The sequence below is a fragment of the Triturus cristatus genome, chromosome 2_2 (assembly GCF_964204655.1).
Source record: "Triturus cristatus chromosome 2_2, aTriCri1.1, whole genome shotgun sequence".
Taxonomy (NCBI): domain Eukaryota; kingdom Metazoa; phylum Chordata; class Amphibia; order Caudata; family Salamandridae; genus Triturus; species Triturus cristatus.
This window is the reverse complement of record NC_140582.1, coordinates 949902143-949930071: the sequence shown is the minus strand read 5'-3', so window position 1 is coordinate 949930071 and position 27929 is coordinate 949902143. Positions and strand designations below refer to the sequence as shown.

The following is a 27929-nucleotide window of genomic DNA, read 5'->3' as shown; positions in this document are numbered from 1 at the left end:
GTGGGTCACCATTAATGGGCAGAGGGTTGAGGCTCTTAAAGACACTGGAGCTAGCATGACAGCTATCATATGTCAACTTGTGATCTCAGAGCAGGTAGTTCCTAATGCATTCTACCAGGTTACTGCAGCAGACAACCATGTGAGTCACCTCTCATTGGCTCTGGTTTGTTTTGAGAACTCAGGTTCCTTGAGGGTAGCTGTGAGTCCATCTGCACCTGTAAATTGTCTACTTGGCAATTACCTAGATTTGACAACATTGGAATGAGGTGGAGTTTAGGTTGAACTCAGAGATGTTAGGATTGTTTGAGTGTGTGTGCCTGACCACACGGTCAATTGCCGCCTGAGTGGGTAATCAGGAGGACCTGGAAGAATGGCCCAGGTGCATGCCAAAAACAGGAAGGGCAAGGGGTGCGGGAAACCTGTTCCTGAAACTCCCACGGTCCAGGAGCAGGCTGCCTCTGAGGGGGATGCCATGCAGTCTACAGGGGAGGATGTTGTTGCCCTCTGGAACGTACCTGAGCTGACAAACTGGCAGAAGAAAGGGGGTCCTACTAGTGAGGAGTTCTGCGAGGCGCAGATGGAATGCCCTACTCCTGAGGGCGCATGGTGGCAGGCCAATGCCCAGGCAGCTGGCAACTTATCTTTAGTGATCACCTAAATTTACTGGGAGAATGGTCTTCTGTATAGTGAGCCTAAGGTTCCTGAGCCTGGTGCAATCTGTGTGTTGGTTGTCTCCCAGTGCTACAGGGCTTTCCTACTGGAGCTGGCCCATGATGTACCCCTAGTAGATCATCTAGGGCAGGACAAGACCTTTGAAAGGCTTGTCACACACTTTTACTGACTACAGATGAGGAAGACCTCAGATGCGTTCTGCAGGTCGTGCCCTGCCTGCCAGACCAGTGGCAAGTCAGGAGGGAAGCTCAAGGCTCCTCTCCAGACATTCCCTGTCATTGGCACTCCCTTTGAATGGGTATGCATTTACATTGTTGGGCCTCTGGACACCAAGAAAGCCCTTGGCAACAATTTCATCCTGGTCTTGGTAGACCATGTCACTCGTTACCCAGAGACCATACCTCAAAGGACAGTGACTGTGACCACGGTGGCCAAAGCACTGAGGGATCTTTACCTGTATGGCTTTCCTGAAGTAGTTGGAATCTGACCATGGTACCAACTTCATGTCCGCATACATGAAGTCCATGTGGAAGGAGTGTGGGGTAACTTACAAGTTCTCCTCTCCCTACCACCCCAAAACTAATATGTTTGTTGAGAGGTTCAACAAGACCCTAAAGGCATGATAATGGGCCTGTCAGAGCCCTTGAGGCGGAAGTGGGAACGCCCTCCTGCTATTCTTTTTGCTTGCCACAGGGAGGTACTGCAGAAGGGGGTGGCTTCATCCCCTTTGAAATTCTGTACGGGCACTATGTGAGAGGACCTCTCAGTGTGGTGAAAGCCACCCAGAATGTGGTCAGCTACATGCTGGCACTCCGTACCAAGATGTAGCTCATTTGGAAGAAAAGCTCAAGAGAATCTAGAAGGCAGCCAGGTCATGAAAAAGTGGTATGACCTTAAGGCCACTCTGGTCCAGTTTCAGACTGGCCAAAAAGTGTGGGTGATGAAGCCAGTGAAGCCCATGGCCCTGCAAGACCAATGGTATGAGGTGAAAGAGACCAAGAGCGAGGTCACCTAACTGGTAGCCTTAAGACTCCCAGGAACTGTTTAAGGGTTTTTCACAGCCATCACTTCAAACCCCACTTCAAGAGGTCAGAGGTAACCATGCTCTTGGTCATGGATGATGGGGTGGAGAAAGAGAGTGAACCTCCCTGATGTCCTTGCTTCCAAGGATCATGATTTGTTAGTGGAGTGTGTCAGCCTCTCCCCTACACTATCCCTAGAACAGCAGAGAGACTGCCATTAGTTGTTGGGGCAGTTTGCATCTCTCTTCTCCCTTACCCCAGGACTCACTAGATGGTGCACCCATGATATTGCTACTGGAGACAGTATTCATATAATGCATAAAATATCCAGGTTGTCTGATAAGATGAGCACCACAATTAAGGAGGTGGTTCTCCAAGATACTGGAGTTAGGGTTTATTGAGCCCTCAGACAACCATAGGTCCAGCCCAGTGGCGCTGGTCCCCAAGGCTGCTCCTCCAGCTACCACCCTAGAACTTAGGTTCTGTGTGAATTACTGGGGGCTCAATGAAGTCATCAAGACTGATGCACACCCCATCCCCAGAGTGATGAGCTCATAGATCAGTTGGGAGCTGCCAAGTTCCTTAGCATGTTGGACTTAACGTCTAGGTACTGGCAGATTGCCTTACCCAAGGGGGCTAAAGAGAGGTCCACATTCCCTACCCCAGAAGGCCAGTTCCAGGTGACACCCTTTCGATTGAAGAACACTCCTGCCACCTTCCACAGGTTGGTCAGCCAGGTCCTGGCCTTATTGAAGAACTCCAGCGTCACCTATTTAGACGTCATTGTGGTCTTCAGTTCTAGCTAGGAGTGCTGCTTTGGGGAAGTGCTTCAGGCTTTGCAGAGAGCAGGCCAGACTATCAAGGCCAGTAAGTGCCAGATAAGGCAGAGTTCGTGGACTACTTTGGACACCAAGTGGGAAGGTGGCAAGGTGCAGCCCCTGCAGGCCAAGATTGAGACCATTCTGGCTTGGGAATCTCTCCAAAGACCCAGACCAAGGTGAGAGCGTTCTTAGGCCTCACTGGTTATTGCAGGAGATTTGTCAAGGGATTTGGCACCATTGTTGCACCCTTGACAGAGCTGACTTCCAAGAAGCAGCCCAGACAGGTGATATGGACGGAGGCATGTCAGAACGCTTTTGATACTCTGAAAGAAGCCATGTGCAGAGCACCCATGCTCAAGGTCCCTGATTTCTTCAAATAACTCATTTACCAGATGGACGCCTCAGAGCATGGCATTGGGGCTGTGCTCTCACAGTTGAACAAAGAGGGCATAGATCAACTAATAGCCTTTATCAGTAGGAGGTTACTTCCCCAGGAATGAAGGTGCAGTGCAATAGAAAGGGAAGCCTTTGCAGTGGTCTGGGCACTGAATAACATGAGACCATGCCTGCTTTGTGCTCAATTACGGGTACAGACAGACAACAGACCCCTACGACAACAGACAATCATCCAGTTTACCTGTCACTGTAATAGCAATTTATTCCCAAACTGTTGAAGTGGTCTATCACCCGACAGAGAGTGGGCTTTACGGTGGAGAACCGTCCTGGAACAGACCACGCCAATGATGATGGCCTCTCCAGGTTTTTCTGCCTTATTGAAGAGAACTCCCAAGGGGTTGGGTAGTTCTCCCCACTTTCAGCGGAGGGACACGCGTATAAGAACTGGCATCCTTGATGTGGATTTCCTCCTAACATTTTGTCTTCAATCCTTCTGTTTTGCTGACTTTGCTTTTGCTGGCCTTCGGACCCTGCGTTCTTTACCACAGCTAACAAGTGCTAAAGTCTTTGTACTCTTTCCTTAAAACATGGTAAGATTGGCTTATACCCAATTGGCATATTTCATTTACTTGTACCTCCCATGTAAGGTGGCACAACCTGTGGCCAGGGCCTGTAACTTAAATGCTACTAGTGGGCCAGCAGCACTGATTGTGCTGTCCCCCTTATTCACCCTTTAAACCTGTTTCAGGCCTGCCATTGCAGCCTGTGTTTGTAGTTTTAAACTGCAATGTCAAAAGGCAAAATAAACCTTTTGCCAAGCCCACACCTTCCTTTTTAATACATATAAGTCACCCCCCAGGCAGGGCCACTGAAATTAAGTGGCAGGAGTGGGTCAAATTATGTGGCAGTGTTGAGAAAATAATGCAACAAGTAAAGGCAAATTATGCAGCATTGATTGCACCTCATTAGTACCAGTTTAACACTCAAATATAGCAATAAATAACAAAAAAAAAGTGACAAGTTCAGCTTTGCAAAGCGTCTTCCACTGCGCAGTAACATGTGATGCTGCTTTTTTTAGTAACTTTTAAAGTCTTTGTGCCTGAAACAAAACATTTTTTGTTAATATCTGCAGATGATGGATTATGTGGCTAATGCAGCAAATCTATAGTTATGAAAAAATCGCCACACAATTTAATAATTTCCGGGGCCCTGCCCTTTGGGTATGACCTGTAAAGCGCAGGAGGTAGGGTGCAATGTATTAAAAAAATTGAATATGTACTTTGGAGGTTCACATATCCTGGTAGTAAAAAAATCTTACATTCGTTTTTTACTACTGCAAGACATACCGCTCTCATAGGATGACATTGGAGTTACCTTCTTACATTTAATAAGCTGTAATTTCCAAGTGGGAGCAGGCAACTAGTTCATGTTTGGCGTCTTTTAATGAAAATTTCTGTCTTATGATAAAGTCAGATTTAAAATTACAGTTTTGAAAATGCCAAAGTTAGCATTTTCCTGACTTAGCCATTTGGTGCCTGCAGCTTGTCGCTGGGACACATGACTGGGAATAGTTGACAGTTGGGCTTTGTGTATTTTCCAAGGCAGCCACTCACAATAGGGAGCTTAGGTGTGCCTGGATGGGCCATCACTTGCAGGATAGGAGGGAGGAGCAGGGCACAGCCCCACTTACACTTGATTAGGCTGCCTCCACACAAAGGGCTGCATAACCCTGTAGTTACCCTGGAGCTAGGGCAAGAGAGGCAGAGCAAATTTGCATTTCAAAGGCATGCCTCTAGAAGCTTCTCCCCACTTCAAAGGCACAACTGGGTATAAATACTGAGCCTCAGACACTAACTCTTCAGGACACTTCTAGACCTGTGGATACTCTACCAGGAAGGTGGACTGCTGTGCTGATGAAATGACTGCCACTCTGCTGGACTGCTGCCCTGAAGGATTGCTGTCCTGCTGCCCTCTTGCCTGGGTGAGAAAGACTGGACCTGCATTTCTTGAACTATGAACCCCAGACTGACTTTAAAGGCTAATTTGCTGGACTCCTGATCTGAAGCCTCAGGGACCTTACAGGGACCTTACATGGTTCCAACAACCCTGGACCTTGCCATTTGTGACTCTACCCTGCCAAGGGGTGCCACCCTTATGCTAAACCCTTGGAAGTGGGCCTAAGGTGCTATGTGGAACCAATACAACTCATCTGCTGCGCGGCACAACCTGGAGCAGAACCAGCTGTGCGGATCACACTGTTGCAAAGACCCGCATTGCATCGGAGCCTCATCAGAACCACCACTGCACGACGCATCCAGGCACAGACCCTCGCATCCCTCGTCGATGGCAGTCTCGACAATGATGCTGAACTTCGCATCGCAGCCTCACAGTGTCTTAGAACCGATGCATCACCTCGAATGCATGACACATCCTTGATTCCGAGCTTTGCAACCTAAGCCCTCGTTGATGGGATCCTCGATGACGACACAAGTTCTCGCACCATAGCTTTGCCGCATCTCTGAACAAATAAACCGCTTCGGCTGCACGACACACCTTCGATGCGGATCCTCGCAACATTCCAAAAACCAGGATTTAAAGAACTTTGTTTAGGAGGCCTAACTGGGTCTCGGTAGCCAGCCTGCACTCCATCGCAGTCGCCCTGAACTTGTAACTTTGTTCTGGTCTAGCGCATACAGGTATCCATATTTGTCACATTTTGCTTTTCAGTGCTATTTTCATTAAAATCTATAAAATTGCACAGCACCAATTCTACTGTTTGGATGTTTTTATTGTTTTGGTCTTTTTGTATTTATTGAAGAAAAAGCGACATTTCTAATTTAGTGTGGTATCATTTTTGTGTAGTTTTTTCACCTTCTTACTGTTTGAACTGTTGCACAAATACTTTACACATTGCCTCTAATCAGAGGGTTGAGCAGAGGTTAATTTAGTGTTGGCTGTAAAAGTGGCTATATGGAGGGTGAAGGAAATACAATTTTAAGTGAACGTTTTGAAGCAGATTTCTGTTCAGCAGGACTTAAACTCTTGCAGATGTCAAAAATCCAGAGTGCAAAAGTATAGGTATAATACTTGGCAGATTGGAGTTCTTACAAGCAAATCATGGGGAGCTCTCGGAACTTTAGCTGTAATCACCAACAAAAATATTTATTTTATTTTTCTTTTGAAGCTGTCCGCAAGTTCTTGCTGCCTTCGTAGTAAATATGTGTTTGCAGGCTAGAGAGTTAAACAGCAGGATTGTTTTTGCTTCAAGGTCTCATTGGTTCTCAGCTGACACTGTGTGGTTCTACCTTTCAGGTGCATCCATGGCACGTGCCTGCCAATCAATGCCTTCTCATACAGCTGCAGGTGTACGCAGGGTTTCAGCGGAGTCCTGTGCGATGAAGAGGAAGGTGTGCTGAACCCGTGCCAAACCATCAAGTGCAAACATGGCAAATGTAGGCTTTCCGGGTTAGGAAAAGCATATTGTGAGTGCAGCAGCGGATACACCGGGGACAACTGTGATAAAGGTAAAACTGCCTCATCCGTGTGCAAAGATGAGAACAACTTGCAGATAGGGGGCGGGAATATTAACAGAGATGTGTGTAAGACAAAAATTATTTTACAGAACCACCGCTGGCCAACATTTCAAATGATTTCCAGTCCATATAAGCCCAATCTCGAAGACCTTTTTTATCAGTTTGTATTGCTTTGTGCAAAAAGCCTTTTTTTTTTCTTTATCCTGAAAGAAATATGCACAAATAGCTTTTAGTCCACTGCCTGCAGTACTATGCTTCATAACTTGTTTCTCATCCTTTTAAATCTTGAACAGCCAGTTGATGGAAATCTCTACTTAGCTTTATCCTAATCTCTCCTTTTGACCCCTCAGCTTCCAATGATTTATCACAGCGATTTACGCAGGTGAGATTAATAATACAGAAATACCCTATTTTTATATATTTTTTTATACCCATTTTTTACTTTTTTACCCTATCATCTCCATAAGATCCACCATCCTTTTTTTCCTTCCTCGCTGACATTTATTTACTTTTTTTTGTAAATGTTACTGGAATAAATACAGGCCTTGAAAGCTATTAACAGATGACTCAGTTTTTGCTGTTTTATACTTTAGTAATTTATGAAGTTAGTGGAATGTAACTTGTATTAGGCAACAGATTGTATAATATGGAGTTTGAACTCTTATAAATTAAATTCTCTCGAAAAGCATTCCCTGTGGTAAACAGAACCAGCTGCTAGCAGTGCATGGACAGAAGATCAGTATTTTTGGAACAAAGGAAAAGATTTAAGCATCCAATTTTCCTGTCACCGTAATAGCAATTTATTTATGATGTGTCTACAGGGCAGGCCCTCCTAAAAATAAGCAGCATGAAGAAGTGAATCTGAGGATTTATGGAATTGATTTTTAGCTTTCTTCTTAGCGTTTGATTGACAATACCTGTCAAATTTTCCAAAAACAATTCCCAGTTACCTATATTGTAGCTGCCCACCCAATCACACTGCCCTAAACAAGTGCGTTGAATTCAGCGTTGTAATTCAGCACACTGAAACACTTTCACAAAACCATTTATGAGTACAGGAAGAAGTACTTTTACATGCATTTTTGAAACCACCCCAAAACTTCAAAAAAGTGCAGAACATGCTCTTTTCTTAATGTATATGAATGCTCCCTGGATATTTCCATTTTATACATTTTGGGAACTGTGTACAAAATAATTGAAAAAAAAGCTCTGCAGGTGTACTAATTTATGTACTCCAAAATGCCTTTGTTTGTATGCCCAATAGATGGGAATGAAAATTCATCTTATATACAGCGCTACAATACGGCAGCACTGGGGCTACAAGTACTATATAAAAATATACTTATTGCAAGAATGTGATTCAACCCCTTTAAAGAAAGACCTCCTCAGTATTGTACTGTGATATTAAGCAAAGGCAAAGACGCGGACATTGTCCTGCATTTGAAGCAGCTCATCTGACCCTACAAATGATCCAGCTCATGCATTGGAATAGGCCCAGTGTATGAGCGAGGTGTCTTTAAAGCACCTTATCTGTCTGCAGTGCTTAATTCGTGCCAGTGATTTCCGGTGGGGGCCACCGGCACTTATTTTTGGGGACCGGCCCTTATTTATCAGCATTAGACGTTTTCCAAGAGCAATGGAGGAAATATTAAAAAAGCGGAAAGACAGAGGAAGAGAAAGACATAAACACCGTCGCACAGGGAGAAAAGCAGGGACATGCAGAAGTGAGATAAAGGCAAATGTGGTGTTTCAGAGCAGAGCTTTGAGCACCGGCACCATTTCATTTACAAATTAAGCACTGTCCATCTTTATAACGGTGCCACGAATGACACTACCAGACTGTTGAATGGAGCAGCTGCCTACCTTTGCTAAGACATATACACTGACTCCTTGTATAGATCATGACTCCAGGTTGTCTATACGATTGTTCACTTAATCCCAGTACCTTCTAAATACTAATACCTGTTTCGAATAGTGCAAAGCAACTTTGGAATTGAGTCCTGTGTAGGGGACATTTGTGTGCTGATCCTCAATATTCTATTAAGAATCCAAATTCAATGGGATCCATTTCCAAAGGTGGTCTCCTCCTCCTCCATTGGTTGCGAGACCTGCAAGGGAAGAATCCCCTGTGGTGCATTTAGTACTACAAGCGTCCAGTGGCAGACATATGGCGTGGTAACGTGTGCAGAACTTCAGGTGCCAAACAGAGTCTGTGGCTTTCTCTGGCAGCTCCAAAATAAGACGAGTTAACTGCCCAGACCTCCATTCACAATATGAGAGACTCAGCAGAAGGTCTTAATCTCAGAGTAGCCAGACACAGACCACACTTTCATGGCGCATGCTCCAAATCAGTGAGCTCACCACCTCAGTATGAACCACCAATGGAGAGGGGACACTGAAAACTAACAGGCGCATTTTCAATGCCCATGGCGTATGAACAGGCATTGCTCTACCAGCAGTAACTATATGCTGCCCTCAGAAGTAAATTGTACTAGTATGCAAAAAAAAGTCTTTAGCGTTCCTTGGTGTAGCAACAGTTTCCAAACTTGAGTTATAATTTTCTTGCAAATAATGTTAATCATATAGATGTGTATAATGAAAGCAAATGCATCTTGTTTTCTTGCAGAAATCTCTTGTCGAGGGGAATGGATCAGAGATTATTACCAAAAGCAGCAAGGTTATGCTGCTTGCCAGACGACCAAGAAGGTATCGCGACTAGAATGCAAAGGAGGATGTTCAAATGACCAATGCTGTGGGCCCCTGCGGAGCAAACGGCGGAAATACTCCTTTGAATGCACCGATGGGTCTTCGTTTGTGGACGAGGTTGAAAAAGTAGTCAAGTGTGGCTGTACATTGTGCCCCTCCTAAACTTGTTCCCGTTACACGTCTCTTGAAAATGTTGTATACTGAATGATCCTGTTGTTGGACTAATTAATGCTCCATAGTGAAAATATTTGAAATATATTGTAAAATACAGAACCAACTTATTTTTATTATCAGAAAAAAATGACTTTTTCTTCATTCACAAAAAGAATGAAGGGTTGAGCTAAGACTGAAAGCTCCTCCAAACCAAGAGGAGCTTAAAGGAACATAAAAAGTCCTCGAAACCATTACCGCAGTGGAGGCAAAAAGAATGCTTTTTAACATGAACTATTTTCGTTGTCATGTGAAACTCTGGAAAAACTGATGTTCGCTAGACTTTCAACCAGCAATTCACCACTGAAACTTTGACTCTATCATGAGGCCTGCTCTTAACTATCCCCTGCATATCAGTCCATATTTCTTTTGGACCTGACTGACTTAAAGTGCATGGCAAATGTACAAGAAACTCTTGGCAAAAAAAGTGAAATCTGACTTTACTGGCTTGTGCTGTGGATCTTGTCCGTCACCTTCTTGGAGAACTGTGGCAAATGGCTATTTGTGGAAATTGGGCACGATTTACTCTACGGAAAGATTGCAGGCATAGAAGATACCTTAAAATTCATTCTTCAGATGTAGCATAGGGTAAATGCAGCATGTTAGCAAAAGAAGATTACAAGATTCCAGTATTAATAGTTTGCCATATAAACATTGAAAGGGCTGCTGAGAAGGAACAAGAAGGCAGAACTTTTATGGTTGAATTGGCCATAATATGGACTTGTATTTGGCAGAGTCCTGCTCAGTTCTATACAGTATTCACTTTCATTGAGAAATATTTATTGTATCAAAGTACACTGTACTTAACATTTCTAGATCACCCTCTTACTGTTTTCAATGCTTTAATATATATTAATTTATATTTGTCCTGATATTTTTGTATTTTTGTTTAAGAAGTAAGGAGTACAGATCAGGATTTGTTTGGCAATAGAACTAACATAGCCTGCTGTCTTGGAGTAAATATTTTTGATTTTGTTGTATTTCCTTCAATTGTGAACACTGGTATCTGCCAGTTTCTGAAGTCTGAAGCAGTCGCCAAGTTCACAAATATTAAGAATGCAACCCAAGAGTTTGTGAAGGGCACACAAAAAGGTCCTGTGTTTGATAATTGTATAGAAGTATTTTCCCCTACTATATATAATACAAATATATATTTGCAGAAATTTTAATGGTGTGTAGAAAATTACACTAGAAGAGTAGGCATTTTGCAAATTAATATTCCACTTGAGGCCCTTTACATTTTTTAGAGAAGACTATCCTGTCAAGAACAGTGACTTATAAAAGTTTTCTATGACCCTATTAGTCCCTATGGTGCGATGTTGCTGCTAAATTACAGTGTAGATTTGGTAATGATTTGTAGTAGACTGTACTCTTCTGTTCTCTAAATCCAGGACACCCCATAAAGAAGTACAGATGTTTTGATCAGCGTTTTTTTACAGAAAAATATAGATGTACATGTATATTGCAATGTGCTTTGTCTTATTTGGACTGATGTCAGTGATGCTACTGATGTTTGTAAATTAAACAGGTATTGACTTCATACTCCTTTCTGAATGTGTCTTTTTAGGTGATTCCATTATAATTCATTGAGATGAAAAGTTAAATCTGTTGTGATTACGTGTTTGGCAGATATGTCCACAGTATTAAAGAAAACATTCTCAAGACATTTTCTCCTTTAGAAAATGTGTTTGTTGTATGTTGTTCAATGTTTGTGTCCAAACATTATTATCTAATTTTGAAAAAGATGTTACGATGGGTGTGTCACGGGCCCCTGGGCGTTGTAGGCATAAGGGAGAGAAGAACCCAAAATGAGGAGTAGGAGCCCCAGAACGTTCTGTTATGGAGGTTTTTTTAATTTGGCTTAAAAGGTGAACCAAAAAGAAATAGTGGTCATCAAGTACCAGCAGGGGCGAGGAGGAAAGAGAAAACAAAAACAGTCTTTGTTATCCACGGGAATCTTGGCGGCTGGACGGCTTCGGCGATAACTCCGCTTTGTTTCAGCTCCGGCAGGGAAACATCCCGGGTGTTATGAAAAAAAAAAATACAAAGAAAACCACAAGTCAATGGAAGGGACGATGAAGCTGCATTTTTAACAAGGAAAGGGTGTGTGTGAGGGGTCACCGAGGACTACCACCACGTGTCCTCAGAGTAGAGTGCAAAATGGTGCCCGCCCTCACAAACCTACCCGTTCCCTCCCCGTGAAAAAGAAAGCCCCCGCAGACGACGACGTACTTGCTCCAGCCACACTCCTTCTGGAGAATGACGGGACGATGCGTGGGGTCGTAGGCCTCCTGGCGTCGGATCCTTCTCTGGTCTCTTCTCCTGGACCTTTAAGGACTGCCGGTTGACTCGGGATCCAGCAGCTGCTACTCCTGTCTTCTTCCTTGTTCTTCTTCTCGAGTTCGTCCTCCGGCTTGCGTGCTTCCTGGTTCTCGTTCCTCCCCTTTCACCTCGGTGAGGCCTCCTGATAGGGGAAGAGGGTCCGACGTCCCGCCTCCTGACATGTGCTCCCGCAGGTCCCGAGCGGACTTAAAGGGGCCAGCCCATTCCTGTGTACAGAAGTGGGTTAAAACGTCAATATCGGGCGTGGCTGGTGAGGCCCACTTCCCAGGGATTCCGTGACACAACCTCTCCCCTGGATTTCCCTGATCGGGGAAAGAGGATAGCGGGAAAGAAAGTCAGCGTTCCCCTGTTCCCTGCCCTTACGGTGACGAACTTCATATTGGAAAGGCTGCAGGGCCAGGAACCACCGGAGCACACAGTCATTGCAACCCTTATTCCGCTGGAGCCACGTCAAAGGGGCATGGTTAGTATACAAAATAAAGGGTCTGCCCTCGAAATAGGAGCGCAGCTTTTCAATTCCCCATCTCACAGCCAGGCATTCCTTCTCTATCGTGGGATAGACCCTTTCCCTCTGGAGCTACTTCCTGCTGATATAGATGACAGGCCTCTCAGCACCCTCACCATCAACCTGGGACAGTATCGCACCGATAACCACCCCGAAGGGGTCCGTGTGGAGAATAAAGGGTTTTTAGAAACCCGGTGTCATTAGCACAGGGGAGGTCGTCAAGGCGGTTTTAAGGGACAGAAAGGCCCGGTCTTCAGGGACCAAGGGGGTACGTATCTGCGAGGCAGAGACTGACTTCTTCAGAAGATCCCTGAGGGGGGCAGCGACTTCTGAAAACTGAGTTATGAAGCATCTGTAGTACCCCACTAATCCCAGGAAAGCCCTATGGTCACGTTTGGTAGTAGGGAATGGTGTGTTGTGGATGGCTTTTATCTTCTCCGCCTGGGGTTCTATTAGACCCTTCCCTAAAACGTATCCCAAATACTTGACTTTCTGGAAAGCGAACTTGGACTTTTTCGCATTGATGTGTAGACGAGCAAGCCAAAGCTCGGTAATGATGGCCTGGAGATGTTGCAGGTGTTCTTGCCACGATTTGCTGTATACCACAATATCGTCAAGATAGGTAGAGGCGTAGGATACCGTATCCATCAGCCAATACCGTATCCATCAGCCTCTGGAAACTAGCCGGCACCCCATGCAAACCAAACGGGAGGACGGTAAAGTGGTATAGGCCATCGGGTGTAGCCAAAGCCATCTTTTCTTGAATAGCAGGGTTTAGGGGTGTTTGCCAGTAGCCCTTGATGAGGTCTATCGTTGAGCTGTACCGAGCCTCACCAAGGCGCTCTATCAATTCATCAGCCCTGGGAAGGGGGTAACCGTCCTGTTTTGAGATGTGGTTTATTGCTCGAAAATCAATACAAAACCGGATGCTGCCATCCGGTTTTGGAACAAGCACCACTGGGGAACACCAGTTGCTCTTGAAGTGCACCATGACCCCGGTTTTGAGCATTTGTGATACCTCGTTCTGGAGAGCGAGTCGCCGGGCCTCAGGGACCCTATAGGGTTTCTGTCTAATCATGACTCCTTCTTGAGTCGGGATCGAATGTTCAGCCAAATGGGTTCTGCCAGGCTGATCGGAGAAGATTTCTGGGTAAGCAGTAGGGCCCGGATTTCTTCCCCCTGTTTGTCAGTCAAGTCTTTGTTAATTATGGTATTGTGAACAGTGTGGTCCGGGGTTTCCACAGTGGATACACTGTGGGTCTGCTTAGGTGGAGGTCCCAGCCATTTTTTCAAGAGGTTTATATGGTAAATTTGTGTTTTTTTCGGAGAGAGGCTTAGAACATATGTTGTTTTTCCTATCTTTCTTATGATTTGGAAAGGTCCTTGCCATTCCTTCCTCAACTTGTGAGGGGAGGATGGAAGGAGGATAAGAGCCCAGTCTCCTACATATAGTTCACGCCACTTCCTCCCTTTGTCTTAAAAGTGTTTTTGTTTGGGTTGGGCATCTTCCAATGATGCATGAGCTAGGGTTCTCAGTTTGTGCAGACGGGACTTAATTTGGTTTGCATAATCCAACAAGGATTGGACTTCCTGAACCCCCTCCTTTTCCCAACTCTCTTTTGTGATCTCTAGAAGCGTTCAGGGCTTTCGACCAAAGAGTAGCTCAAAAGGGGATATACCAAGACTACTTTGGTTCTGGCTTCGGAGTACGAACAGTGGTAAGGGTAGTAGCTGATCCCAGTGTTTCCCATCCCCAGTGAGCATCTTCTTAAGGGTGAGCTTGAGACTGCCATTGTAGCGCTCTACAAGCCCGTCCATCTGGGATGGTAGACTGACGTCTTTATGTGTCGGATATTCAGTTCTTTCCAAACCTGTCTCATTAGCCTCGACACAAAGGGAGTCCCTTGGTCGGTGACGATGTCACGGGGAAACCCCATTCTCGAGAAGACTTCTATCAGTCTTTAAGCTATCGTGGTGCACGTGGCCGACCTCAAGGGAAGGGCTTCAGGATATCTTGTGGCATAATCCACTATAACAAGGACGTACTGGTAACCCTGGCTGGATTTGGGAAGGGGACCTATAAGGTCCATACCAATTCTATCGAATGTTTTGCCAATAATGGGAAGTGGATTCAATGGGACGTTAGGTGGGACATAAGGGTTTTTCTTCTGGCATATCTGGCACTCCTGACAGTATTTTCGTTCCAGTGCGTGGACCCCTGACCAGGAGAAACTTCGAAGTATAGACTGTGCTGTTTTTTCAGCCCCACAATGCCCTGCAAGGAGATGGGCATGAGCAAAAAAAGGACCTGATCCCTGAACCCGGTTAGTACTAATAGCTGGGACTCTTCACCGTCCTTGGCCACCCTATAGAGAAGTCCATTCTGTTCAGTGAAGCAGGGATATATCCGTCGTGGGGACTGCTGTGTTTCTCTGGCACTCTGCCATGCATTGCTGAGAGTAGCGGAGTTGGGCCGTCCTAAAATGCGTGTCGATGGCCCAAGGCTCAGAGGTCAACAGGTCATTGAGAGGTCTATCAGTCTTCGGTGATTGTGACAGGGCTTCTAGCATGAGGGTAGGGAAACAGGGGTTGTCTATTTCTATAATTAAAGGCTCAGGGAGATAAGGCAAAACCCCTACGTCTGTCTGAAACCCAACCCCCTGCTTAGTTTTGAGGTTAACCCGAGCCAACGGATAGTCTTTTGTATCACCATGCACACACCTTATTCTGACTGTCTTGTTGGGAAGTAGGGAGGAAGAGGACAGGAGTTCCTTTCTAACTGCTGACTGTTTACAGCCTGAATCCAATAGAGCAGTTACGGGTTGTTCGTTAAAATAAACACTCACATAGAAGACAGGACCCGTTTCCTGGGCGTAAAGGATGGACCGAGGAAGATAGCTCACATCCATGGGTTTGTCCTCTGCTTTCTCCCTTTTTCTTCCACAGTACCTTGCGATATGCCCCTACTCCCCGCAGTCAAAACGCTGGGGTCCGGAGGTAGGGAGGGCATCTGGCTTCCCATGTCTTGGCTTTGGGGTCTCGTATTGTGATTTTACAGTTTTTTTTTTACCCTTCCTATTTGTGGGATTTTGGGTTTTTTCTCGGGTTCCCTCATTGATGTTCGGTTTTGTGCCCTGGAATATGATGTGGCCATCTCTATGGCATATGCCAAGGTCAGACCCGCATGTTGGCGCAACCACCGTTGCGTACGGTAGGGTAGATCCTCAAGAAATTGCTCAAGGTAAATCTTGTCCATGATTTCCTCGCGGGTAGACTCTAAAGGTTTTAACCAGTGGTCGGCGGCGTCCCTTAATTTATGGAACAATGTTTTCGGGGTGTCACCTGGTACACCCCTTTCTTTACTAAACTTCAGGCAATGGGCCTCCTCGTCGATGCGCAGTCTGTCCAGAATGAATTGTTTCACATGGCCGTAGGCAGCTGTACCATCCCTATTGGCCATCTGGTACGCCGCCTGTTCCTCCCCGGTGAGTAAAGGGGCCAGATAGAACGGCCACCGGTCCCCGGGCCACACGCTGGTCCTAGCAGCTCTTTCGAAATTAAGAAAGAAGGAAACTGGGTCATCTCCCGGTACATATTTTTGTAAGGGGACCACGGTGCCAGGCAGGACGGTCGCTCTCCCTTGCCCCAAGGCTACCATCAGCTGTGACTGTCAGCTTGGTAAGTTTGTCAGCCTGAGTTTTTACGCTGAAGTTAATGCAGCCCCATTCATCTCCGCTTGGCTGGCGTTTTTTTCCATGGCAAACTCGAGTTTGCTTTGTCCCTCTCTCATATGGGCGATGAGGTTTTCCATCTTGTTTCAGACGGCGTAATCCCACTTCTGACACCAAATTGTCACGGGCCCCTGGGGCGTTGTACGCATAAGGGAGAGGAGAACCCAAAATGAGGAGGAGGAGACCCAGAACGTTCTGTTATGGAGGTTCTTTTATTTGGCTTAAAAGGTGAACCAAAAAGAAACAGTCTCTGTTATCCATGGGAATTTTGGCGGCTGGACGGCTTCGGCGATAACTCCGCTTTGTTTCAGCTCCGGCAGGGAAACATCCCGGGTGTTATGAACAAAAAAAAAACGAAGAAAACCACAGGTCAGTGGAAGGGACGATGGAGCCACGTTTTTAACAAGGAAAGGGGGTGTGCGAGGGGTCACCGAGGACTACCACCACGTGTGCTCAGAGTAGAGTGCAAAACAGTGCCCGCCCTCACAAACCTACCCATTCCCTCCCCGTGAGAAAGAAAGCCCCCGCAGACGATGATGTGCCTGCTCCAGTTGGAGAGTGGCGGGGCGATGCGTGGGGTCATAGGCCTCCTGGCATCGGATCCTTCTCCGGTCTCTTCTCCTGGACCTCAGGACCGCCGGTTGACTCGGGATCCAGCAGCTGCTCCTCCGGTTTTCTTCCTCATACGTCTTCTCGAGTTCATCCTCTGGTTTGCGCGCTTCCTGGTTCTCGTTCCTCCCCTTTCACCTCGGTGAGGCCTCCTGATATGGGAAGAGGGTCCGACGTCCCGCCTCCTGACACATCCTCCCGCAGGTCCCAAGCGGACTTAAAGGGGCCAGTCCATTCCTGTGTACGGAGGAGGGTTAAAACGTCAATATTGGGCATGGCTGGTGGGCCCACTCCCCAGGGATTCCGTGACAGGGTGCAAACAAAAATTGAGACTCCATACAAGTAAAGAGATTCAATCAGCAGAACTGTTTAAGTGATATATCATGACATGACAAAAAATGGACGGGTCCTGTATTAGCCGAGTTCCAGCAAGAAAGCCAGGAGGGCCTGGCATATCCCATTAACCCTCATGTGCCAAGTAAGGCTCACTCACAACTGAACAGACGTCTTTTTTTAATAGTTCCTTCAAGTGTACAGCACACTCTGTTAGCCCATCTGCACAATAATAAGCAAAGTCTTGGGTTACTTTAAATATTTGGTGATAGTTGTGAGGTTGACAGTAATCAAATCTAGTCGTATAACATTCCTACTCCAATCATACACAAAATAAAGCAGTATAAATTACAAAAAAGACTGAAATAATCAAATTAATAATCATATACGATTATTTAAATCAATTTAGACATTGTCTATGAACAGGACTTAGGGCCTTACTACTATGGGGTCGGTCAGACTGCCAACCGTCACTGTTTCGAGCAGGAACCGTCCGACAATGAGTCGGCGCACCTGCCCACCCTATTAGGATATGGCCGCTGTGCAGGAGGTCATCAAATAATTTTTTCTATGAGAAAAAGGAAGCTGCAGTAGAAAAAGGCACTTTATAAACATCCATGCACCGTGTGCTAGGCCCATGTGGTGCCTGGCACATGGTGCATGGATGTGTGGGGGGGGCACTATATGTGCCCCCCAGGCCACTTCGCAGTGGCCCACGGAGGCCCTGCTTGGGGCCCCCAAAGACCGTTTCCTTCTGCCTTTTTATTGCGGTGGGACACTCATAGGTAAATTAAATTCACCAATTTGGAGTATAGCCACTTAAAATTTTGAGGTCAGAGCACCAGCACTGAGGCCTGGTTAGCAGAGTGCCAGTTTACAGGGTCAAAGAAACAGTAGCATCAGTCCAAATAATGTGGGTGAGTATGCCAAAAGGAGGCATTTTCTTACTGCAGTCACTACAGCTCACTATTCTAATGAGCTGCAGACATTGTCATTGCAACTTCTGTAAGCCCTTTAATTCCTGACAAATTACTAGCTTCTTTTCTGTCAAATGTTGTATCTCCTTTCAATGTGTGCCAGTCCATTCGTTTTCCTGCTTTTTTCTATCTGTTACACCCCTGGCAACAGGAGGAGAGGCTTGTCCAGCTTGATTAAAAAGTATCTCTGAGCTTCTACTTGAAGTGCACAAAAATACAGAGTTTGTCCCCGCTTTTCATAGATTTTATCAGTGGTAAAACGGGAAAGGCAGTGCATAAATAGGAAAAACTAGGTGGATTGTCATAGAGAGAGTCCAAGAGGCCAACAATTTCCATTACAGACAAAGCTTAGTCAATATTGGCAAGTACTCTTCCTGTCCTAGTCAGACAGGCGACTACATAGGCATCTGTGCATATGTTCACCAAACACTACTGCCTTGACAGCCCTGTCCTCAGAGATGGCAATTTTACCTTCTCCATTCTGCAGTACTCTGTGTGAGTCCACTCTGCAGACCCCCCATCTTTTGGGAGGTATGGATTGGGTATCTATTCAAATGGTGAAGAATCTACAGCTAGACACGTTCATCAGAAGTTACTTACCTTTCCAAATGCTCTTTCTGGTGGATACTTTATTTTACCCCAGATTGCTTACCCCCATTATGTGGAGTGAACTGGAGGCCAGATGAATGACCCTAAATTGCAGTCGCAAACGGGCAATCGTCCCGTTTGCGAAAGCAATTTAGGGCATGGCCATGTACAAACCTCATTTTGCGAATTGGTAAATTTTACCAATTCGCAAAATTAGGTATGCGACTCGCTATTAGGAAGGGGCGTGCCAAGGGCGTCCGTTCCTAATAGTGACTCACATTTGTATGTATGAATGTGGGTGGTAAACCATTCGCAAAGGGGAAGGGGTCCCTAAGGGACCCCTTCCCCTTTGTGAATGGGTCAAAAAATATTTTTTAAGTGCAGGCAGTGATCCCAGGGACCATTGCCTGCCCTTAATAAGTTTAACTGAAAAGTTTCATTTTTCTTTTTTTTCAAAGCAACCCATTTTCCTTTAAAGAAAACGGCCTGCATTTTTTAAAAAAACTGCTTTATTTAAAAGCAGACACAGACATGGTGGTATGCTGACCCCAGCAGGCCATCATCCCTGTGAGTGCTAACCATTTCTAATGGGGTCCCAAATTGCGCCTGCCTCATTAATAAGGCGTGCAATTTGCGACCCCATTAGGAATAGCAAACAGTGTCTCAGACACTGTTGTACATCCCAATTTGCGAGTCGCAAATGTGACGCAATTTGCAAGTCGCAAATTGGTGAGTCGTACATCTGACCCTGTATCTGTTAAAAAGGACCCAAGTTAGATTAATGTCACCTGCAATCTGCCATGCTTGATTTGTGTCTGAGGGCATGGAAAAGTGCAAGACAAAACGGACATCAGTGCAGAGAGGTCACGCCTACACGCAGATTCTTAGGTGATGCGAGACCAACATGGAGTCCGAAGCCACCACCTATAGATGGTGAGCAGTTTCTGTTTACAAACTCAGATCCAGTCTGGCAAACACGGGATGCTCAAAAGAAGAGGAGTAGCGGCTCGTTTGAGTGTCCACCAGAGAGAGCATCATCCAAGGTAAATAACTTGTTCAACTGTGTCAATGAGATGGGAGAAAAGAAACCTGCAAAAGTAAGTGAGACAGGAAGGATAGGGTGGTCAATGAAAGAGGCAGAAGATGGAAAAAGGACCAGGCAACCTTGGTATTCGGAAACCTACCACGTTTCATTCTCTAGAAGTTGCACATCAGCACTTTCTAATGTTCCTGATACTTTTTCTCTTGATTGAATTCCATCATACATTTTAATTATTTTTATTACTGATTACTTTATTATCGAAATGGTTTCTTTTTCTAAGCCCGAGTAAAGAAGTTGGCTTTTATGTAGCATTTCAGCTCAATTATTTTGTGGTTTTTTTTTATGTACACACCTGGCCTTGCATTTTCGTACCGCTGAAGTCATGTCTTGGACACTGGCAAATACAAAAGAATTGAGTCTTGGGGACTTTAAAGCAATTTTTCTATGTATGACCTTCAAAGCGCGATTCTGCTTTCTGGCTGACGTTTAATATCGACCTGCAACAGTGATGACATTCACTATTGTGTCAACCTAAGTAGATGTGGAGTTAGGCAGTAAATCTAGACTTTCCTATATATGTCTCCTTGAAGATTTAGTGGTAGCTGATATTGTGCAGTAGATATTTCTGCAGATCTATATTTTTGTGGCCGATATTGTGACATACAACCATTTTGTGCGGTGTCTCTATAGACCGTCTATTTGTATAACTAGAAATCTGAAAGTAGACTGTAGAAGACGCGGCAGATTGATCAGATGTGAAGAGATGAGTGCGACCCTCCATCATGTTATAAGTAACAATATTTCTCTAAGTAAACTATACATGATATAGCAGAATACAAATTTAACTCTTGCTTTGATCAGATGTTAAGGTGATCATGGTAGGTTGATCGCATACAAATAAATGTGTTTGCATTCAGTTGCCTCCAACACAAGGATGCTGCAGCGTGCATGATGCTGCTTCCTCCATCTAGAGGCAAATGTACTATGTCCTTAGTGCATTGTTTGAAGTCTTCTTCAGTTACCAATTTACAATTGTCTCTTCAAGTTGTTAAATGGGACACTTGTAATTTTACTAGTTCTGCCACAAGCTCTTACAAGCAAGGATGAAACAAGAAACAGAGAGTTGTTTCTAAAAACAAGCGGATGGATTTGGATTTGGGTGGAGAGGACTCTTCCATTTCACAAACTTGGTGAGCAAGATTTTCAGCTCACTAATGTCGTTCGGAGAGAAGACTCGACCAACTATTGGTAAATGGTGATCGCACCTTGGGGCGCTGCCCCATTATGGCTAGAGAGATAAGGCGTTTGGTGCAGAGCACTGTCTGCTGCCCACACCATTAGAGCCTTGACAGACAACAGTGATCCCCCTGCTCATCCTTTACTGAGACCGTACCAAGGTCGATAGTCACATTCATAGGAAACAGTGCTTAACTAAATGAAACAACTCAAACTTTTGTTGCACTGGGTGTAGAACACATTTACCGCACCACATCTCAAGTTATTGATGTTTTACTTGGGTAAAGCACACTGGATTATTGGAGCTGCAAAGTCTTATTCCAGGGTGGCATTTTCAGAGATTCCCCTATGCAATCGAACAGTCCTTCAAAGCAGAGCACATGTCCTCTGCAAAACCATAATGAGATTTGGTTGAGTATTAGAAAGGGGGGAATCTAGGTACAAAAGAATTGACTCAAGGCAGCAAGCAAAATTGCAGCAATGCCCTGTGTCCCACAGTGCATAACTGTGCTTCCTTTCTCCAGGCGTGTCTTACGGTGTGGCGCTGCGGCCAGGGTGACTGACGCCGAACGCTGGGGATCACGGTTCGAGCCCCGGCACCGGCGGCAGGGGTCTGCCCATGTGACTCTCGGCAAAAGCTTGCTTAATCTTCCCTACGGCCCCCAGCGCCGGGAAACCTACGGGTAGCTGTGCGCTTTTCAAATACAGGATTATTATTATTATTATTATTATGGACCCCAGCCATACCATTGATTGCCCTCTTCCAGGGATGCACAGGTTTACATCGGAAAATGTGTCTAGATTGCATAGTGCCTGTTTACAATACAAAGAAGCACATTAGTGAAGGCTTCTTCCATGTTTATGTGGTTTGCACTACTTACTGCCCATATGTAGCAAACATAACAGGCATGTACAGTGACTCTCTATCTCTGTGCAAGTTTTTTGTGGTATGGTCCATAGTGGATATTTACCTGCACACACGAGAACGGACATTCCAAAGTTCTCTGTTAACATACATTTCAAGCTCTCAAGGGTCTTTTCCTGGGACATCTGTTGACCTTGCAGCAGTGGCACCACAGTATGCATCTCAACCTCCTTCATGCAACATGTAAAGTTTCGATTGATCAAACTAACATCGACATACCCGTAGTGGGTCTCTTGCCCTCTACTCACAACCCAATTCCAAAATACCAAATGCTTTCATTCTTAAAGCAATGTAGGATGTGCACATTTATGATTTATTAATCCCTCCATATTTCAAGGCAACCTCTATGCCCTCGTAAAAAAACAGTGCTTTGGAAAACGAATAGTTTACCATCTAAAAGGTTCTCAGTTTATTTGATTCCTCGTTCATATCTAAGCAGTCAAAATTGGTTGGCGGTCTGTAATGCAAGCAAAAATGTAAATCCGCATTAGCAAGACATTCTTTAATGTACAGAGACCTAAAAGAGTGATTGCCCAGTCCTTGTAAAAAATCGTTTGACGTTTTGATTTTCGTTGCCAGTGTAGTTCCATAACTCTCAACTGCATTACTCAAAGTTTTATGAAATGCTGAAATAACACCACAACCTCACAACTTCACACCTCACTGGGGACTCGTTATATCTGCATAAATGTTCATTACTGAAATTCTTAAGCAATTATTTAAACCAGTAACCCTTTTAGCAAATAACACCTGGCTAAATTCATATTTTTCATGAACAATTATAATTCATAGTCTGGCCCAGCACATGTTTTATAATGCCCTTGTTTCAAATAAAACAAGTTTGCATTATGTTTCTCAAAGGATTGTACATGCCTAAATGTAAGATTTTTAAAAATAAATCACCGTTATTCACGGCATATTACGCAGTTGATTTATAAAAAATTGCTCCACATTTACATAAATGTTATGTTACAGTCACTTCTATAGCGCGCAGATGCCCCAGCCAAGGGGCGTCCCGGCGCTTAAAAAAGATCCCAGCACCACAACACTGTATAAGGGCAGAAGCGCGCAATCCAATTACTGGGCTGAGAAAGGAAACAGATGCGTTTTGATAGCCCTCCTAAACTTCAAAAGATCATCCATTTCACGAATGTGAAGCGGGAGAGAGTTCCATAGCTTTGCAGCCAGGACCCGGAAAGACCGGCCTCCGGCCCTACAAAGCCTAAACCGTGGGACCACCACCAGGTTTGGTGCTGAGGATCTCAGGGAACGCGAGGGCATATAAGGCATCAAAAGGTTAGCAAGAATCTGGGGAGAAGCCCACTTGAGGATCTTGAAAGAAAGACACAAGGTCTTAAACAAAATCCTCTGTGCTATAGGCAGCCAGTGCAGAGAACGGATGGTACTTTCCGCAGAGCAGAACCTCGGTAAACCCACCAGGGCTCCAGCTGCGGCGTTCTGAATACGTTGCATCCGGGCAATTTCAGCCTGGTTGGCCCCCAACAGGAGCGAACTGGCATAATCAAGCCGGGATAGAATGGATGCCTGTATGACCAGCTGCCTAGTAGAAGCATCAAAGAACCGCAAGATGGGTTTCAACCCTCGTAAGATGCCGAAGCAGATGGCCGCCACTTTTTTAGTATGAATACTAAAACTTAGGGCTGGATCTAGCCACACCCCCAAGTTTTTTACCTCTGAGACTGGAATAGGGGTTACACCCAGTTCAGGAGGCCACCACCTGTCGCCCCAAAGATCCGTCTGCTTACCAACAATCATAACCTCCGTTTTTTTAGCATTTAACTGGAGGCAGTTGGCATTCATCCAGCTAGCTACCGCCAAAAGACCATCCCGGAATCTGGGGGCGTCAAGGTCGGCATCTCTACTTAGTGCAACCGCCAGCTGCATGTCGTCGGTATAGGAGACCATGGTAATTCCCCAATGTTTGACGACAGCAGCTAGCGGTCTCACATAGAGGTTAAATAATGTGGGACTCAACGACGAGCCCTGAGGGACACCCAGCTCCAACGGATAGGACTTGGACTCAAACGGCGGAGTCGAGACCTTAAACGTCCGGTCAGAGAGAAAAGAGCGTAACCAATCAAGGGCAATGTCCGTAACACCTGCCTCCCCGAGACGTTGAAGTAGGATCCCATGCGAAACCGTATCAAACGCGGCACTAAGATCAAGTAATATCAGTGCCGCAGTCTGACCAGAATCAAGAATGGAGCGAAGATGTTCCGTCATGGAAAGCAAGGCTGTCTCAGTGCTGTGACCAGCACGAAAACCATTCTGGGAAGAATCCAGAATGCTAGCCTTAGCAAGATGTTCAGTCAGCACCCCGTTCACATGGGACTCAACAACTTTCGCGGCCCAAGGGAGGAGCGAGATCGGACGATAGCTCTCGAGTTTTAAAGGGTCCAATGTGGACTTTTTCAAGATGGGTGTTACGACGGCTTGTTTCCATTTAATTGGAACAACACCTGAGGCGAGAGAAAGATTTATAAGATGGCAAACTGGAGGAAGGCAGATAGCAGCAGAGTCTCTGAGCTGAGCTGGCCTCATAGGGTCCACTGGAGAACCAGATTTTATCCTATGGGCCAGTTTCAGAAGTGTCTCCATCGACAGACTAGGGAATGATGCCAAGGTCTCACCTATAGCCGATATCGGGCCAGAAGGTTTGGCTACTAACTCTATAGTGGGAAAAGCACGATAGATAGCTTGAACCTTTTCAAGGAAAAAAGAGGGCAAGTCTTCACAGTGGGCCACTGAACAAATTTCAGCCGGAGTGGCTCTTTTAGCCATCAGGTCCTTTAGGACGGGTTAAGGATAGATCTGAATTCCTGTGAGTAGTAAGCCGCACGTGCTCTGCATACAGCTCTGTGATATATTTTAACTTTAGACAAATACAGAGATTTTTTCCCAGCCTCATAGGATTTCCGCCATTCCCTTTCTGCCTGTTTACAGGCTTTTTTTAACAATACCAGGGAGCTGTCGTACCATGGGCTAGGAACTCTAGGGCGGCATTTCGTCCAAACCACAGGGATCAAAACATCCAAGGCCCGAGAGATCCAGTCACAAAAAAGGTCATACCCAGCGTCAACATTGGAAAAAGAGCCTAAAGGATTGACCTCCAACAAATGGTGAAAGTCCTCCAATTTAAGTTTCTTCCAATGGCGTTTGGACACCACTCTATCCAAAGGCTTAAATGGATGTCCATTGATCAGGAAAGAAATTTTAACTAGAAAGTGGTCAGACCAAGCAACTGGGCAAGGCATAGCCACCTTGATCCCTAACAAATTAGTAAATAAAGGGTCAAGAATGTGACCTCCCACATGAGTGGGGGAAGTCACCAGCTGATTAAGCTGAAGGGCCTCCAAATCAGCTAAAGTGCTGCTAATGGCCGGGGTATGACAGCGATCAAAATGGAGATTAAGGTCTCCAAGAATGCTAAAGTTAGCACAGCTCAATGCCAGAGAGCTGACACAATCCGGAGAGCCTTTCTGAACGCAATGTCACACCCAGGAGGGCGATAAATTAAGAGGCCAGAAAAGGAAAACTGATGGCTAATAGAGATTCTAAAAAACGCACTTTCACATCCTAAAAGAGTGACTACCCTCCATTCACAGGGGTAGCAAGACTTTACGACCATCACAATGCCACCACCCCTAGATGCCCGATTGTGGGTAAAAATGGAATAATCAGGAGGGAGTGCAAGATTCACGGCTGTCGTGTCCACTTCCTGAAGCCATGTATCCGTCATAAAGAACACGTCCGGTGTCTCATCCCTTAGGAGCTCATAGAGTTCAGAGTGGTGTTTCAAAAGGGACCTGACGTTAAGATTCCAAATGGAAATATTACGTGAGACCGAAGGTCTATTACGAGAGGACTTAACCGGCAAAGACTCCGTCAGGGCCGAGATTGTAGAGGGGGCATTAAGCCCCCAATTCCCACAGGCACATTTGTACTGGCCGCGGAGAGGGCTAACAGGCTTATGTGCACAAAATGGGACCGACTGTCTAATGTCCAGCAGCTCGTCCCTGGAATACCCACGTATCGGAGACATCACAAGTAACGGAAGAAGACTCCCACGAGCAGAATAACCCTGTGCCTCGCGCCTCCTTAGCGCTGATGGGCGCAGACGGGCAGGACTCTGGCTCGACTCAGGCGCGATCACGGCGCTCCCGCTGCGCGTTACCGCTGCGCGCTTGAGGGCTGGTTTAAATAGAATGACCGCGCGTCTCCAGCAGCACTAGACCGCTCAAAATGGTGGCCCGAAAACGCCACCACCACCACTCCAAGATGGCGGCCGATTTTCCACCCTATCGGGACCCCCGGAACCGGACCCGCTAAAGCAGCGGTGGATCACCAATTTACAATGCAGGTAAGAGGGAGAGAACCCAATGTAAAAGCAAGGGATAATAAACTAAGTGATAACATAAATAGAAAAGCAGGTAATTAAAACTGCAAGCGCTGCGCACCTTCAATACAATGTCAAAGCGCGCTAGTCCTCAGAAGCTCTGAAGGAGCTAGGGTACCTTTTCCAGGCTGACCCCCTTGAGGAACCGCCTTAAATAGAATGACCGCGCGTCTCCAGCAGCACTAGACCGCTCAAAATGGCGGCCCGAAAACACCACCACCACCACCACTCCAAGATGCCGGCCGATTTCCCAGCCTATCGGGACCCCCGGAACCGGACCCGCTAAAGCAGCGGTGGATCACCAAATAAGTTTGCCTAAAGAGATATATAGATGCGGAGGATTAAGGCCTCAGAAAAACATGCTTTTTGGCTTTCACAAATGTAGAAAATCTACGTGTGTAGTATTGTGAAGGCCTGCAGTGTAACTCCCTAAGTCGTAGGTGGGCTATGGTACATCTGGAGTGATATTCGCAATGTTACATTATAATTATTTCCGCACAAAATTCTATTTGTTTGTAATATAGAAAAATAAAAATATGAGGTCAAGCTGAATGCTACACTAGTGTCAGGTAACAAAATACACAAACATGCATAACATATTTGCAAAATGCATATGGTAGTATAGCATGATGATTAGGCATATCTGAAACCAACCACACTCAACAGAAACATATACAAACTCACAAATAGTTGCATTTCCTAAAGCTTCACATTTGTCAGAGACCTTAACCTCCCTATTGTGAACCACCCGGCCCCTACACCTGAAACTCTGACCCAGATGAGAGTGTGCACACAACCCTTGGAGCCAGGTGCGGCCCAAGGGTATAAATAAAGGGGCACAAGACCAGTCTGGGTCTTCAGTCCGTAACGAGTAAAGAGTGTATGCCCTCCACATTTACTCGCGTCACACAGCCTACACCCCCCCCAAGCCCCTGTGCTACACTGGTGACGAAGGTGGTGACCCACTTTGTGACCGCCACTCAGCACAGCCCGTAGATCAGACCCCTCTCCGTGGACCGTTCCTGCTCTGGCATACACCGCCTCAGTGGCCCTATGCAACAGCCCAACTAACCCTTGAGCGACTACGACCTCCACACCCGCAGCACCTTCACTCTCCAACTGGCAATCTAGTCTATCACACCGGTCATGGGGGTGAAGTTTCCCCAGGCTTCAGCTACGAGCACCTTGCTCAGGTTGGCCCACAGAGTCATAGCCCAACCATGCTCTGAGCAAGCCTCACATCTGGACAGGCCCCATCTCAAATGAGAGTGGACAGCCCAAAACTCCTCTTGTCATTTGGGGCACTTCAGCACCTGCTGTGCTGCACTTCAAGAGGCCCAACCACACCTTGAGTTGTCTCCCCTCGGGGCATTGAATGCTGCACCCCTCTGGACCCATCTTTGTGTATTTCTTCGCAAATCCACTATGGCTGATGATGCCAACCAGGTACAGTGTGCTGCACCCACCCCACCTGGGACCAAGGAGCCTAAGGCCCACCCTCATGCCCCAGTCATAGCTCTGCAACCATTTGTTGAGCTTGCTGATTCTGCTACTGCCGCACGGTTTCCACTTTCTCAGTAGTAACTGTTTGTTTGTTGGACAACATAAACATTGGGATGGTGCCTGCCAGACTGATTCTATGCACCCCCACAGGATATGATGGCCTGTAGATATGCTAGTCTCAGGAATGTATGATGTTACAACGCATACATTTACAAGACATGCCTTTACAACACAGTTTTTACATCGCAACATCCTTTACAACGCATACATTTACATCACATGCCACTACAACGAATTTTTCAAAACTACATTAACAACGCATTCCATTACATTGCATTTAAGGTAAGTGTTGGATAGTGT

At 45.8% G+C, this 27929-nt stretch overlaps 1 protein-coding gene across 5 annotated transcripts in view; it reads left to right on the top strand.

Annotated features, from left to right (window-relative positions):
* SLIT2 (slit guidance ligand 2) overlaps nt 1–10900 on the top strand; it is a 689918-nt gene extending 679018 nt beyond the window's left edge. For 4 of the 5 annotated variants that reach the window (XM_085642360.1, XM_085642359.1, XM_085642358.1 and 1 more), the window contains 2 exons: nt 6224–6435; nt 9071–10900. In XM_085642360.1, the coding sequence (XP_085498486.1) occupies nt 6224–6435; nt 9071–9312 (454 nt within the window). In that variant the 3' untranslated portion in view covers nt 9313–10900. Of the gene's footprint in view, nt 1–6223; nt 6436–6794; nt 6827–9070 lie in introns of all 5 variants that reach the window. The other variant, XM_085642361.1, reaches the window with a different exon arrangement.
* Nucleotides 10901–27929: the final 17029 nt, after the last annotated feature.